The 15,000-nt window shown below is 40.3% G+C and overlaps 1 protein-coding gene and 1 long non-coding RNA gene across 2 annotated transcripts in view; one reads left to right on the top strand and one right to left on the bottom strand.

Moving 5' to 3' along the window:
• The first annotated feature begins 520 nt into the window (after positions 1–520).
• LOC138051616 (uncharacterized) lies at positions 521–1,445 on the top strand. The gene is made up of 2 exons (XR_011132858.1): positions 521–712; positions 1,058–1,445. It is a non-coding gene; the product is annotated as an uncharacterized lncRNA (long non-coding RNA).
• A 3,781-nt stretch (positions 1,446–5,226) lies between these two features.
• LOC138051583 (nucleotide-binding oligomerization domain-containing protein 2-like) overlaps positions 5,227–15,000 on the bottom strand; it is a 28,350-nt gene continuing 18,576 nt past the window's right edge. The window contains exons 6-10 of the mRNA XM_068897817.1: positions 13,967–15,000; positions 12,828–12,902; positions 12,332–12,406; positions 11,527–11,601; positions 5,227–9,692 (exon numbers count right to left, since the gene is read on the bottom strand). The exon at positions 13,967–15,000 is cut by the window's right edge and continues 222 nt beyond it. Coding sequence (XP_068753918.1) covers positions 7,354–9,692; positions 11,527–11,601; positions 12,332–12,406; positions 12,828–12,902; positions 13,967–15,000 — 3,598 coding nt within the window. The 3' untranslated portion in view covers positions 5,227–7,353. The remainder of the gene's footprint in view (positions 9,693–11,526; positions 11,602–12,331; positions 12,407–12,827; positions 12,903–13,966) is intronic.

Here is a 15,000-nt window from a genome sequence, read left to right as displayed (position 1 = left end):
GTAATGCTTGTGGAATTAACAGGAAGATTCAAGCCGCATCCATGGAGACAGTGGGTTGCTGACGTCAGAGAAGGAGCTTTTCAGCTGGGGTAGGGTGGGGGGTGAGAAATCGGAAAGATTTTACAAAGTAATGGAGTAGACCTTTTTGTGACGGAGAAATTTCTAACTCGACCATGTTAACTTGTTTCATAGTATTGTCCTTCACTGTAAAGCAACATTGGTAAGGAAGGATAGATCGTTATGCATCGCCTCCATTCCTCCCCTCCTATCTCCAGTATATATCTCTACCAAAATATTTTGATGTTTTGTGATCATTCTGTTAAGACACCGATAACCGGCGATGATCACGAGATCACGTGAACATGGCGTGAAAAAAATTACCAAGTTATTGATATGTGAAAACAATTTCCCAGTGACAAAAAATGACGAATCAATCAGGCTAATCGCTGTCTTTATTATTTTTTTCCAAATAATTATCATAATTTGACATGTTCCAGAATGTTCCGGAATGTTTCATGTTCCGGCTTTTACTAACGCCCGTTTTATAACAAACGGCCAACAACTGTCTTCTCACAGCGTCAGGTTGTAAATCGGAGGACGTAGAGAATATATTGCAGCTTATCACTGGAAGACAGAGGTGGCATGCATCATCAAGGATGAAAAGATCTAAAGACAGAGTTGGCATGTTCGGAGATGAAACGCAAACGGTGAGGTGAGCAGACTGCCTCGCGAGGCGGCTTGCTCAGCCGTTTCTTCACGTGTGCAGGGAAATTTTGGTGAGAGAGTCGCCTCGCGAGGCCGTGAAGATAAAATCAAACATGTCATGTTTGATATTTCTGGTCTCGCGTGGAAAATTCCTCACTGTGTACGGCCATCGTGAGAATCGAGCTGAGCTCGGTCGATCAAGCATCCAAAAAAATACATGGCATTCTCACGTGACTTCAGTTATATAGTAGTTTATTAAAAGAAAACTCTCTTGCAGTAAAACAACTGAATTAACGAGTACGTTTTACAATCTTAAATTATTTAAAAGTAAAAACGTTTTCTTTTCTCTTAGTCCTACAGGCCTGCTTGTTCCGCGCACCGGTGGCTCGGTTGGTTGAGCACGGGCTGTCACGCGAGAAGTCGTGAGTTCAACTCAGGGTCTTCAATAACTGAGGAGAAAGTGCTGCTTTTGCAATTACATCTGCAAATTGTTAGACTCTCTAGTCTTCTCGGATAAGGACGATAAGCCGGAGGTCCCGTCTCACAACCCTTCAATGTTCATAATCCTGTGGGACGTAAAAGAACCCGCACACTTGTCGTAAAGGGTAGGGCATGTTGTTCCCGGTGTTGTGGTCTGTCTTCTGTGATGTATCATGGTTGGGAGGGTAAATGCTCGGAGATATTAGCTACACCAAGCTACTCTAAAAATCCGAGGGTAAATAAAGATATATGATATATGATATGATATGTGTTTTCTGCCTTAAGGGATAGTTCAGGAGGCGCGTCCAAGAGTGGACTGGGGCGCAGATGATACAAAGGGTGACTGGGGGACTTCATTTCGTTCAAGATGGCGTCGGAGGAAGAAACTCCAACGCCACTGATGCCACGTAAGAATGCCATGTATTTTATTGGATGCTTGATTGAGCGAGCTCAGCTCGATTCTTAGGGTAGCTGCAACAGTGAGGAATTTGCCTTGCGAGGCCTAAAATATCAACTATGTTTGATTTTATCCTTACGGCCTTGCGAGGCGAATTTCTCACAAAAATTTCCCCTCACACGTGAGGAAACGGCTGAGCAAACCTCCTCGCGAGGCAGTCTGTTCAGCTCTTTATTTCCGGCGGGATTTAGATCTTTTCATCCTTGATCATGCATGCCACCTCTGTCTTCCGGTGATAAGCTGTAATACTTCTCTACGTCCTCCGATTTACACCCTGACGCTGTGAGAAGACAGTTGGTGGCCGTTTTTATGACACAGGCGTTAGTAAAAGCCGGAACATGAAACATTCCGGAACATTCCGGAACATGACAAATTATGATAATTATTTGGAAAAAAAAAATAAAGACAGTGGTTAGCCTGCAGTGCAGGCGTATTTTCGTGTAAATCGAGCGAACATGAGCCGCCAAGTCAGTTGTTTCCATCGTGGGGCGGGTGATTAAGGAGAGGAAAGGAAACAGTGATTTTCAGCCCAATCGTTCATAAAAAGTAAGGTGAGACTATTGGACAGTCGTACACAACTAATGGTAGCGAGTGTAAGTCTGTGTCGTCTTTGAAGAAGACGTGAAAAGAGAGTTTACTGCAGTGTTGCGAATGAAATCGGGGTATTTTGAACACGACGCAGAATTCATTGTCATATGCTTTTTATTATTTGTCAAGTGGAAGGGATGCAAACGGTTTTCCTTTGTACATGGATTACCTTTTATCCCCCGGGGAAGGGGGGGGGGGGCACCTTAGGAATTTCTGGGTGGGGATGTGCTGCTGGGACCCTGGAACCCTTAGCCTATGCCACAGCTAGTTAAGCTGGATTTTGCTCCTCTATACTAGAGTAAACTCCCACGAAAGCACCGGCTTCGATCGAATTTTTTTAAAACTTCTGTAGGTTATAGTATTATGCCCTTTACATAGATAGCTTTCGACAGACATAGACTAAACTGTGATCGCTGATGGTGACATGGGAAACTCCGGAACAGACTACCCTGTCAGGAGAATTGGTATACCTTAGGTCAATTAAAGTAGATGTAACTTCAGTGATGCGTGTAGGTGTATTTATCAGCTGCTGAAGACCATAAATATCAGCTATGTATGGCAGCACACGAGAATTGTTGTCACATACTGAATACAAATTGCAATTCATATCAGCCATCACATGATATTCGATATTTTCGGAATCAAGTTGCCCAATAAGGGTTTCAAAGGATGCAAACTTTTCAACGGCAGAGTTTGGTGGCCTTTACCAAGTAACAACAATAAAAGGTTTAGATCTCGGTTTTCTTATTTCAAGACATAAATTTTCGAGATTATTCATAATAAGATCAGTGCGCACCAAAAAGGAAACACCCCCACCGTTTCTATTTCTATCACGTCCAACTATTTCATATCCCGGGATATGAACATCCTTGTAATTAATCGACTCATCAAGTTTTAGTTTCATTAATTGATAGAATATCTACAGGACTACTGGCAAGAAGAACTCTGAGTTCATCGACGTGTTTAGTTAGACTTGTCACATTTAAAAAAGCTAATTTAAATCCCCGTTTGGCGGGTAAAGACGTAGAGAAATCAGACACAGGGGCAGAATCGATGCAACCATTATAGGTGTGCAACGATTAGGCACGGCATTCAAGGAATCGAGTAAAATTCAACGCATTTCAAAAAGATTGTCAACAAAATTTTTGAACAGCCGAATGTTTATGAACAAAACATAAAGAAAAAGTGAACTACAATGCAGCGAAACGCAAACAAGATTTTTGACCGCAAAGACTTTCTTTGCCAATTTCGGGCTTATTTCTTGAACTTTTATTTTACCTTATTATAGGAAGTTAACGCTCCATGAAATTAAGGTATTGGAATTAACGCGACTTAAATTAACACGAATTTAATGGAAAACGACTTTCGAAGAAAGAAAATTAACGCGAAAGAGGAGGTAGAATTTCATAATAAAGGAAATTAACGCGATTAAATACGCGAAATCAAAAGAGAAGATATTGACATCACTTCTGATAGCGACAACGATGAAGATGAACTCGAAATATTGTAAACTCTTGCCCTAGCTTTTGTGAAAGATGAAAAACTAAGGGTAAATGAAAGAAAGAAAGCTTGTAGTTAATGTTTTTTAGGTGGTAAGAATGTCTGGACAGTTTCCAAAATTGGGGTTAAGAAACTGGAAATTAAGAGCGCGGAAATTAACGCTGCACTTAATTAACGTCGCGGAAATTAACGCTCAACAAAATTAACGCGAATTTTAACGATTCGCGTTAATTTCATATAATAAGGTATTAGTTTGTTCATCGAGTGGCCGGCCCGACTTTTACGGTGTCTAATGAAAATATCTGCTCTATAAAGGAAGATTTAGTTCAGTGTCTAAGAAAACGATAATTTTTCGGCGGAAATTGTCTTTTTCTTACCAAGAACCAAAGATATCGAGCGAGAACTAAAACTAAAAATGTGACGCTAGAAGGAAACAAATTTTAATCAGATCACGTGATTCCTTCGACCGACAAGCTTGCAGGGTCTTCCTTTTTGTCCCAAGAACATTGATTGCGCTGACGTTTGTCGCTCTAGAATCAAACGCCCAAGGGGTACACTACTTTCCTCGCTCATGTTAAAAGATTGTTAAAGAGCAAGGTATCGGAAAGTATTATTCGAGTCTTGTAGCTAAACGATCCACGGAGCTTTCGTTTCCTCGCAATTAACATGCTGGGGCTCGTTCGTCGAAACTCGAGTCCCGAAGCTCTTCGAGCGTATTTCGGCTGTTATTAAATCATTATATCTTGAAAAGGAAGACGTCTTAGGGCATGAAACCACGGGTGTTTTATTCCCTAGTCTAAGGGCCATGTAACGGATAAGCTTTTCCAAGTAAGCAGGCGAGGGAGAGGTTCTTGCGAGGGAATTTTCGAAGCTAACATGCAAAGGATTTCCATTTACCAAGAGATACGATAAACGAAAGAGAGAAGTGATCCTCGCACTTATCTGAACAATCAAACCAATTGTCTCTTTTCGACACTATAAAAAATTCAGGTGGCTCCAACGAGATTTGAACCCATGACCCTCTGCGATGCCGGTGCAATGCTCTACCAAATGAGAGATGACGTCACTCAGTTGAAAGCCACATGAATTTTCCAGGTTTCTATATTAAAGGAGACAATTAATTAGATAGCCCAGATAAGTGCGAGGATCACTTCTGTCGTTCGTCTTTAACCTGCAATTCAAATATGCATTCATTTCATATACAATAAAGAAACTCAGAAACTAAGGGGTAGATAGTGGGGTAAGGCATGCAAATTCTCCTCATAATCTCAATAAAATGTCTGATTTAACACCAAATTCTCATGACTACCCAACGAAGAAAATTATGGTCCTAGTTAGGAGAATGAACGTTTCGATCTTGGGAACGAAAGTGGGGATGAACGTTTTGTTACCCTTACGGAAAGTGACAGTAGGAGCCTTGAACTCGGGTTGAAAAATGTTTCTATGGTAATCCTCAGGTAAGAGCAGAATAAACCGATCACAACTGTCTTGTAAAATTGATTTAATTCGTGAACGAAACACTATATTTACACAAAGCAAAGTAATCGAGAAACTTCGTTGATAAACAAAACCTTTAAAATTGCATAAAAATGGACACCAAACGCACGTATATATAAATATAGCTTATATACAGTAAAGAATCATTTCAGCGAACACTTAGGTAAATTTACTTTACAAGAAAATTGTCAGATTATTTGAACCTAAATGTGAAACGCTGCAGCACATTAAATATGTTATTGATGCATCAATTAAAGCACTGAATTGAGACTAGCATTTGCCTTAAATAGTTTCTACTAAAATTCATTTGTTATGAACACGTAAAGAAAGTTATGTTACAAGAATCTTGTCAGATTACAGATTACTGAACCTGAATGTGAAAAGCCGCAGCATTCTTTGCAGCTAAGAGACCTGGCAACATCGTGTTGTTGATACATAAATGAAAGCACCGAATTGAAACTATAGCATTTGCCTTAAATAATTTCCACTAAAATTCACTTGTTATCCTGCTCACATATTCAGGAGCATGCACTGTTCTCCAAAGAAAAGTAGACTTTTCACCAAAAGGTGGTTTACCAAACACTTGTTCAGAACTGATTTGGATATCATCACAGTAACTTGTAAATAGCCTTCATGTACAGACATTTTTAATGTGTACGAACTAGCTACTGTAAAGTACCTCAATAGACCTCTTTAGCTTGTACATTTTGTTTTCCCATTTCAGACCACGTGATGTTACTCCAGGGAAAACTTTCTTTCAATGTCGTCCTATGCACGTGAATATGTACGCATAACTTATGAAAACACAAAAGGAAAATTCCCTTGAGAACATCACGTGGTCTGCAATTGGCAAACCAAATGTACAAGCTGAACAGGTCTATTACATGAGTAAAGGAGACTACGGGAACACAGTAGTAAAATAGTAGCCCACACAATAGACCTAATTCGCTTGTGAAGCCCAATTAAATCCCTTCAGGTTATTGCATTTGCATGATAATGTAGCATTGACGTTTAAATGATATGAAAATACTTGGAAAAAAAAACATTTATTCTAAAAAGGATCTCAATTCAGCACAACACTGAGTTAGCCGATTTGGCCTATTGGAATAGAGAGAGACAGAATGTGGTGCAACGAAATTGGCGATTTTATTATTTTACCCGCTTGAGTTCTTTGTGAAATTGAAGTAGATTCAAAAAGGAAAACTGACTGAAGTCATAACAAATCATCGGATTGCGATCCCGCTGTCTGTCATCTATGCGGATATCTTGAGTAGCACATTTTCCTTTCTATTTTTTGAGTAAAATACCTTAAGCGGTACTATGACCAAAAAATCAATTCTTCTTTTTCTTTGGATTTCAAAACTACGTTAACTAAACACTACGTGACCCAAGTTTTAAACCTTGATTAAAAAAAAAACCACTTGTTTTATTTTAACGGACATTTGCCTATTTAATGGTCTGCCATTACAAACTTTAAAATCTTGAGAGAGCTGGATCGAGGAGAAAAGGACGTCAAAGACTTACAAGTCACAATGCGTGTGTACGCGGCTAACTTAGCATGCAGCAGGGGAGTTTCGGGCTTTCAGACTTTTAAACTCGTGATTTGCATATATAGTAAGCCGCATTTACACGCTGAAATTTTAAACTAGTGAGTAAATGACGTCACTTACCCCAAGATCCAACCCTCTGATGTCGAATCGGTCAGTTTTGGACGCTAGTACTGGCGGACCGCAAAATCCAAACATTTTGCCCGTCAGGTGTTCAGCAAACACACTTTCAAAATCTGAAGAAAAAATGTCATTCTGTTTTTGATTTTTTTTATCACAGTAGCACTTTAACTGAAACTCTCATATCTCAAGGGACAAACTGGGTGTCTTTCTCTGTATATAACGCTTAATTCCTCGTAACGCATTAGCAAAAAAGTGACTTAAAACCTTTCAGTGCATATTCACGAACAAAAGGGAAGGTGGATTGAGATATTCAACAGAATTAAAAAACAACACCGTGAACTCAAAAAGACAATATCTTGAGTCATGAGATCCTTTCATATGAAAAACTGAGCATGGAATTGCGTTTCCTCGACGTCGACGTAAATACTGAGACCTTTAGAAAGAAGATCACGCTCATCACTGATCAAGTTTAATGCGGGAGTCTAAACTAAGACGAGGAACATCAATGGAGTTGCGAGACAAATCCAAAGCAGTAATGGAGGTGTTCACTGCGAGGGCCTGAAAAAGTGAAGTAGCACCCTTAGCACCAATAAAGTTGTAAGACAAATCCAAAGTACTAAGGGAGGTGTTTCTTATGAGGGCCTCGGAAAGTGAAGTAGCACCCTCAGCACCAATAAAGTTGCAAGACAAATCCAAAGTAGTAAGGGAGGTGTTTACTGTGAGGGCCTGGGCAAAAGAAGTAGCACCCTCAGCACCAATGGGATTCCAAGACAAATGCAAAGTAGTAAGGGAGGTGTTTCTTGTAAGGGCCTGGGAAAGTGACTTAGCCCCCACAGCATGAATGGAGTTGTGAGACAAATCCAAAGTAGTAAGGGAGGTGTTTCTTGTGAGGGCCTGGGAAAGTGAAGTAGCACCCTCATCGCCAATGGAATTCCGAGACAAACGCAAAGAAGTAAGGGAGGTGTTTACTGCCAGGCCAAGAGAAAGTGAAGTAGCACCCTCAGCACCAATGGAATTCCGCGACAAACGCAAAGAAGTAAGGGAGGTGTTTACTGCCAGGGCATGGGAAAGTGAAGAAGCACCCTCATCGCCAATGGAATTCCGAGACAAATGCAAAGATGTGAGGGAGGTATTTACTGTGAGGGCCTTGGAAAGGGAACAAGTACCCATATCACCAATGCAGCTGTTTGACAAAAATAATTTGGTCAACGTGGAGTTTACAGTGAGAACCAGTGAAAGCGTAGTCATGCGGCAATGGAAAGGATAAATACTTAAATCTTCCAAATCGATTTCATTTAAATCAAGATTCCTTCCAAAGTTGTCAGCTAATTTAGTATAAAGGTCTTCCGAGAAAGGCTTGCATTCCTCTATGAAGGCTAAAGCCAACAAAACCATGTTCTGTTGATACAAAGTTGTGGAGGCCTCCAGGTTTACAAATGAGACAATACTGTTTATAATTGACACTGCAGTTTCTTTGGATTGCGAGGCTATGATTCCACTCATGAACATGAAAACTTGACTTAGTTGACCAAAGAATCTGTCGTCGGTCAGAACTGATTCCTTGTCAGTTACCCCATCAAGGATGGAAAATGCATAATGTAGACCGGTAAAGAATTCTTGGAAACTCTTGTGAAAGAAGCTATAACGGAAACAAGGCGCTCTCTTGCTACCGCCAGCCTGGATCGAGAGAAAGCCAAATTTAATGAACAGACTTTCCTTGAAATTCCCTTCGACGTCTTCGAAATGCAGCTCTCCTTTACAAAGAGATTTATGCGCCAATCTCCCTAGGGTCATCAGTTCCTTCTTGTAAACTATGAGAAGGTCTTTACCACTACTTGGTAAGTGGTTCTTCATTTCGTATCGCCTCAAAACGAAGAGAACGATCTCTACGTACAGCTGTGTTCTGTTGTTTGGTAAAACGCCGCCAAAATCTTCGAAAAGCACACAGAGCAGAAGTGTATTTAAAGGGTTTTTTGTCAGTTCTTTTAAATTCCCTTCAATACGCTGATCATCATCGTCATCATCATCATCATCATCATCATCGTCATCATCACATGGAGTCCACAGTACATTTATCAGCTTCTCTGCCATTTGTTCTGCGTGTTGAAAATACTTCCTTATAAAACACTTCGAATCACTTCTCGTAAATCCAAGAATCTCCAGCAGTGTATCCGAGTAAGGTCTTACTTTATTCCCTGCTTCGTGACGAGAAGTAAGAACAATGTGACAACCAGGGAGCTGTTTTCTCTGAATAATACTAAGATACACAGCCAATTTTTGAGGGTACGCCTCATCTAACCCATCGAGCACTAACAGGACTTTAGAAGGGTTTTCTCGCAGAAAACGGAAAAACGTTTCTTTCAACTCTGGGTCAACTTCTTCCGGCAGAATTTGATCGTCAATGGCTTCCCAGATGCTAGATTTAATTTCACGACATCTGAGGAGCAGGAGCACCTCTACTCTTGGGAAAGACTCGTCCCATTCGCGGTCTTGTTTGGTTGCCCAATCATATGCTAGCTTTCGGCAGTAGGTCGTCTTTCCCATGCCGGGTTCGCCCTCAATCAAGACAAAGCGTGGATGTTGGCAATCTTCGTGTGATGTAAAAATACTTGTCATGTTGGTGATTTCTTTCGTCGGCCTTCCGCGTGTCTTTTCTTTTGCGACTATCCTAAGTCTGGTGAAAATGTTGTCTAGTTGGAAGCTGAACCCTTCACACCAAGGAACTGGAAAAACCACCCCTTCACACTTTTGGTAAATTTGTCTTATCCATTCTATGATATGACACGAAGAACTAGCTGCAAAACAAACAAACACCAGAAAAATAGGGTCAATTTAGCGGACGATTGATTCAAAGTTATTGGCTTCTTTCCTAGCTAATCCGATCTTTGATCTTGTGAATGAATTTAGAGGTTTCACTGGTTTGCAAGCCCTCTTGGCTGATTTTTCTATGTATCGTCGCTTTTAAAGTCATTTCTGGTACACAAACAGGCTGAGTATCTAAATGTATCTGTTGTTTTATCCACATAAAGAAAACGTTTGCTTTCATATAAAAATTGTTTTCCCTTGGCGTGGATGAGTCCTATTAGGCTTGCGTAGCACAATGCTTACTGGTAAAAAAGGAACATGAGTTGATATAAAATTGACACAATATTGTACAAATAATATATTTAAATTAAAATGGAGTCAAGATTATATTAAAATAATCTTTCCATTTTAAAACCACGCTGGACAGAGCAAAAAAGCTGATATATAAAAAAACCCATTTTTACTGAACACATTTTACAACAATGTTTTGCCGGACATATTGATTTTTACGAGTGGAGGTTTTTTTTTCTTATTTTAGCGTCGATTTCCAACATGGTCAAATTGCCGTAAAGTCATATATACCTTCTGTTCGATAAGAAGCCACAGAAGAAAATGGAACGCTTTCATTTGTAAATGGGAGCTGAGTTTGTTCCTTGGCAGAAACATCTATAATTAGGGTGCGTTCGATTGACCCTTTTCCGGAATAAGAATACGTAGACAGAAGACTGAAAACGGTATGTTTAGCGTTTTGAAGCAACAAGGGTAAAAAGGATATGCTTAAAATAGTATTTTAGCAGGTGTTTGACAATTTTAATGTGAATCTACGTAAAAACGAAGGATTTGTAACTTTTAATTCCATGTATTCCTGTTCCGGAATACGGTCAATCGAACGCACCCTTATCACATACAACAACCCATACATGACTTTACAGTAGGCATTCGCAAAAATATTTAACGGCATTCACAATACGAGCTTATTTGAATCATAACCTCATCAGTTCTGGATCAACAACTCTTACCAGCTGCGAGCTTCTAGCTAGACAGCAGGCACCTAAACTATGTACTGTTCGTAACTAACAATACATAAAAAGAACGTGTCTAGGTTTCGTTGTTTGGCAGACGCAAGACTGCACAAGCAGTATCTACATGAACAATAGATCGTTTTCATGTGACGTCATCGTTTTCTAAAATCCAAAACTAAAGAGCCACGAAAGTTTTTATCCTCATCAGGCATAAGAGGCGGTAAATTTGTATCCATTTGCAATTTTAAAGCTCAATAGCGTACTTCGTTTGGAAACCAGAGCATTTTGAATTTCTGAGTTATAGCGGTGCGTGACACGAGGCGACGATCAAGTTTATTGAGAAATATATATTTATCTCATGGTTTTGAGCCTTTTTAGAATTTAAAGCATTAGGAAAAGTGCTTAAGTAAATAGCTGTCTGTTCAGTACAGATGATCACTCGCCTAGATAGCCAAAGTAAGTAACAGATGTTGACACTATTTTCCGGCCGCCATATTGGTGCACCACAGATGTGCACCAACATGGCGTTTTCGTACTGGGCTCTGTAAATTTCTGCGAAACATTTCGACGAATATCTGAAGTTTGGGGAAACGCACGGGCCTAAAACTTGGAGAAGTGTCTTCTTCATTTATCTTCTACAACATCACGAATTCTTGACTTTTTCCACTGGATGGTTTTCGATTTATTTTTTTATTGCGTGACAGTGAAAACGATCTATTGCCAAAAACCTTAATTCAAAAAGCTGATCATTCAGTTACATTCAGAATCAGATTAACCCTTGCTTCGGTTTACATCATTTTACCTGCATGTTGCTTAGACCCTTTCTTCTCTTCTCGTGCTTTCTTTTGTGAAAGGCCACGATCGGTGAAAGAGATATCTGTAAATATTTGAAAGTAAAAATCTAAAACACCTGCAATCTTGGACAAAACTCTTGGAAAAATTTCTGGCGCGAAAATCCCTTGACATGCACTCTCAATTTGTCCCCACTCTACCGCATAGCAATGTTGATAATGTAGTGAAAAATACCGTGCAAGCCTTTGGCCATTTGTTACCCAACATTGGATTAGAGGGAGGGGGAAAGTATGGAGAAGTTAATCTTTTATTACACAGACAAATGAGAGAATGACCATTTTGTAGTAGTGTGTCACATTTCCAACGAGTTTTCTCCAAGATTGTGGGTGGGAGGCAGAATTCAGTTTTTTGCCTTAAAAACCGAAGATCACAGGAAAGATTCAGATGCTCACTAGAGATGAATCCAAAGAGCTACTGGGGTCGATAATTATATTTTTGATATTGGTAAGGTTATCATAATTTACGTTCAAGGAATGCTCATGGTGTCCCCCACATCCATCAGTGGTTATCAGTGTTTTCAAGTGTACAGAGCGTATTAGGCATGTGACGTCACAAAGGCCAAATAAAGAAAGCGCTGTCAAGTTGATGTCTAGAAACTAATCCCCAAGGAATTGAACTTTTCTCTTTTACGCAAACACAACGTTGCATGTTTTGTTCAGTTAAAGAAACCAAGGCACCTTATCACGTGAATTCTCTATTCGAGAACTGTCCTTCCAACAGCCGATTTGTACTTGAAAGAGTCCTAATGATTTTACCTTTTCGTTCCCTACTGGATTTACTCTTTAATTTGTCTTGTCCTTCTGATGGGATCTGAGGCTCGCAGGGCGCATCTGTTGAAACAATACGTGAATCGCTAACAGCTCAGTGAAAAGAAAACTCAATTCGAGCTGACTATCAAGACAATTTATGATACTGATTTCCGAGAGTATTTTGTTTTCTTGTTTTCAGCGTTGTAAAAGTTTAGTCTCAGTGAATTGGTCGTGTTGAGGTCCATAAACTAATCCTCCGGGAATTTATACCATCTATTGGGTATTTATACCATCTATTGAGATCACTTGACTTTTCGAGATGACTTCCACTCCTGTTGTAGAAACGTTAGTCAATGTCACCCAAAACAGTCCTTCTCAGGACTACACCAAACCGGACGATCATACTTGACTTAGCTACAGCTAACAGCTTAGTTACAGCTACATACGACAACTGTCTTTCCAACAGCCGATTTGTACTTGTAAGAGTTCCGATGATTTTTACCTTTTTCGTCCTCACTGGATTTTAAATGTAATGTGCCAAGTGCATCTGATAGCATCTCAACGTCACAGGAAGCTTCTATTGAAATAACCAATGGTCAATGTTAAGTAAACTTAAAGTGCAAATGACTCGGAATTTCACCACCATTTTAAATTTCAGAATTCAATCTGTAATGTGCTCAGAAGCGTTTCTGTACAAAAACCGAGAACATATCTAGAACCCGATGACACCTCACGTATTTTCACGGAAAATATGAACCAAAGGTCTGGCATCAAGTTGAGGATTTTGACGTCATCAGTTGTGCAAAGATAACCACATTCTCGTTCCCAGATCCCATCGTTTCTCTTAGCCTTCGCACGAGAAAACGAAGGAAATTCATTTTTTTTTCATTGGTTATCTTGCGACCAACAAAATATTGAAGTGAAAGTAAAAATGGCCGGCTTCGCGCAGCTGACCCCATTTTGCCGCATCGGTCGGCAAAATTATCAGTGTGTGTTTGTGTTACAATTACGACATTCTATTCGACATGAAGGGACACATTCTCTAACACCGAGACTCTTGGAATGTAACGCTACTGGGCGCTTCCACGTTTCGTAATATTGACGACTCATATATGAAATCCGAAAGGCAGTCCTAGAATCTGGGACTGCTGTCTCTAGAGCCCCTCCCTTTCTCGTGCGAAGGCCCCGCCGGCTAAGAGAAATGATGGGATCTGGGAACAAGTATGAAAGGTTTATTGTTGATGTGAGGGTATTTTGCAGTCACATTTACGATTTAAAACGACAAAAGCGCACACAACAATATAGAGTATTCCCTGATCTTCTTTATCGGCGTTGCAGTTAAGTTGTTTAACGTAGAATAACAATTTGGCGTGAAATTCACATCGGGCAGAATCTTGGGGTGTGTTTACATTACTCGGGAACCCATCACTTGCTACTGTATTCACACAAGTTAGGGTTCAGCCTCAGTAAGATTTGCTTTTAAATTTTGAGGTGATGGAACTGCCACTTGAAGTTGATGTCTATTTGATATAAACACGCTTAAACACCCATTAAGACCACACAAACGATTTTTAAACGACTTTCACATACAACAATCGGATTCAAACAAATCTTCTCATAAATAAAGATCTTAATTCATACCATTCACTGAGTTGACCATCTTTTCGAGAAGATATTTGCACTGTTTAGACCAGTTGTATTTCGTTCCATAGGAGTTACGCAAAGCCTTAGCCTCATCAAGCCTTGTCTGCCTGTTTTTGTTCCAGATGCCCTTGATAGCTGCTGTCCATGCATTGGGATCCTCAGAGTCAATGACGAATGAAGAACCAAATGGTACATTGCCCAGGGCCTCTCCAAAGCCAGAGTTCTTGCTAACGATCACAGGTAGCCCAGCTGACAGAGTCTCCAGACCTGTCAAACCAAACCCTTCTGTTCTAGAAGGCATGAGTACAAGATCCACCGTACCGAATAATCTCTTCAAGCTTTCTCGGCTCTCGATATAGCCTTTCACCCTGAGGCGATGTTTGGGAATACCACATTCCAGCAATCGATTTGCGATCTCTTCACGTTTTCCATTGGGTGCTCCGACGACAACTAGACGAGTGTCATGTAATGCCGCAACAGATCTTGCTGCAATGTCAAACCCTTTTAACTCAAAATCTTCAGCATCTCCACGACCGAACACTAGGACACTGAGTTGTTTTCTTTCCTCAGGAACTTGTTGAACACTGACAAATTCATCAAAAATTCCAGGTGTGAAGTCGATAACATCTTGATCTTTTTGACAACTGCGGAGGTAGCTGCGAAAGACCTCTGCCAGCTTGGGCCCGACTCCTACAACGAAATCAGCCATCTCGCATAGCTCTACTTCGACATTGTGCTTTTCTTCGCCCTTTGTGATTGGATTCTCGTAACATTTGAACATTCCTAGTTCCTCTGGGTCAGTGTGTACTACTTGAAACCACACGCATTTGTGATGGTCACGAATAACTTGTGCTTGGCGACCGAGTTTCACACCATGACCAACAATTACATCAATCTCCAAATGTGTTGGGGGAAAGCTAAGCCAATCCATTTCTTCAAACCCAGGCCTTGGTGTTGCCTCAAGAATCTTTATGCCATGGCTGAGAGCTACTTTCTTATGCTCCTCAGAGCATTTCGGTAAAAAGTATGTG

The sequence above is a fragment of the Montipora capricornis genome, chromosome 6 (assembly GCF_036669925.1).
Source record: "Montipora capricornis isolate CH-2021 chromosome 6, ASM3666992v2, whole genome shotgun sequence".
Classification (NCBI taxonomy): Eukaryota; Metazoa; Cnidaria; class Anthozoa; order Scleractinia; family Acroporidae; genus Montipora; species Montipora capricornis.
This window is presented reverse-complemented; position numbering and strand designations above follow the sequence as displayed.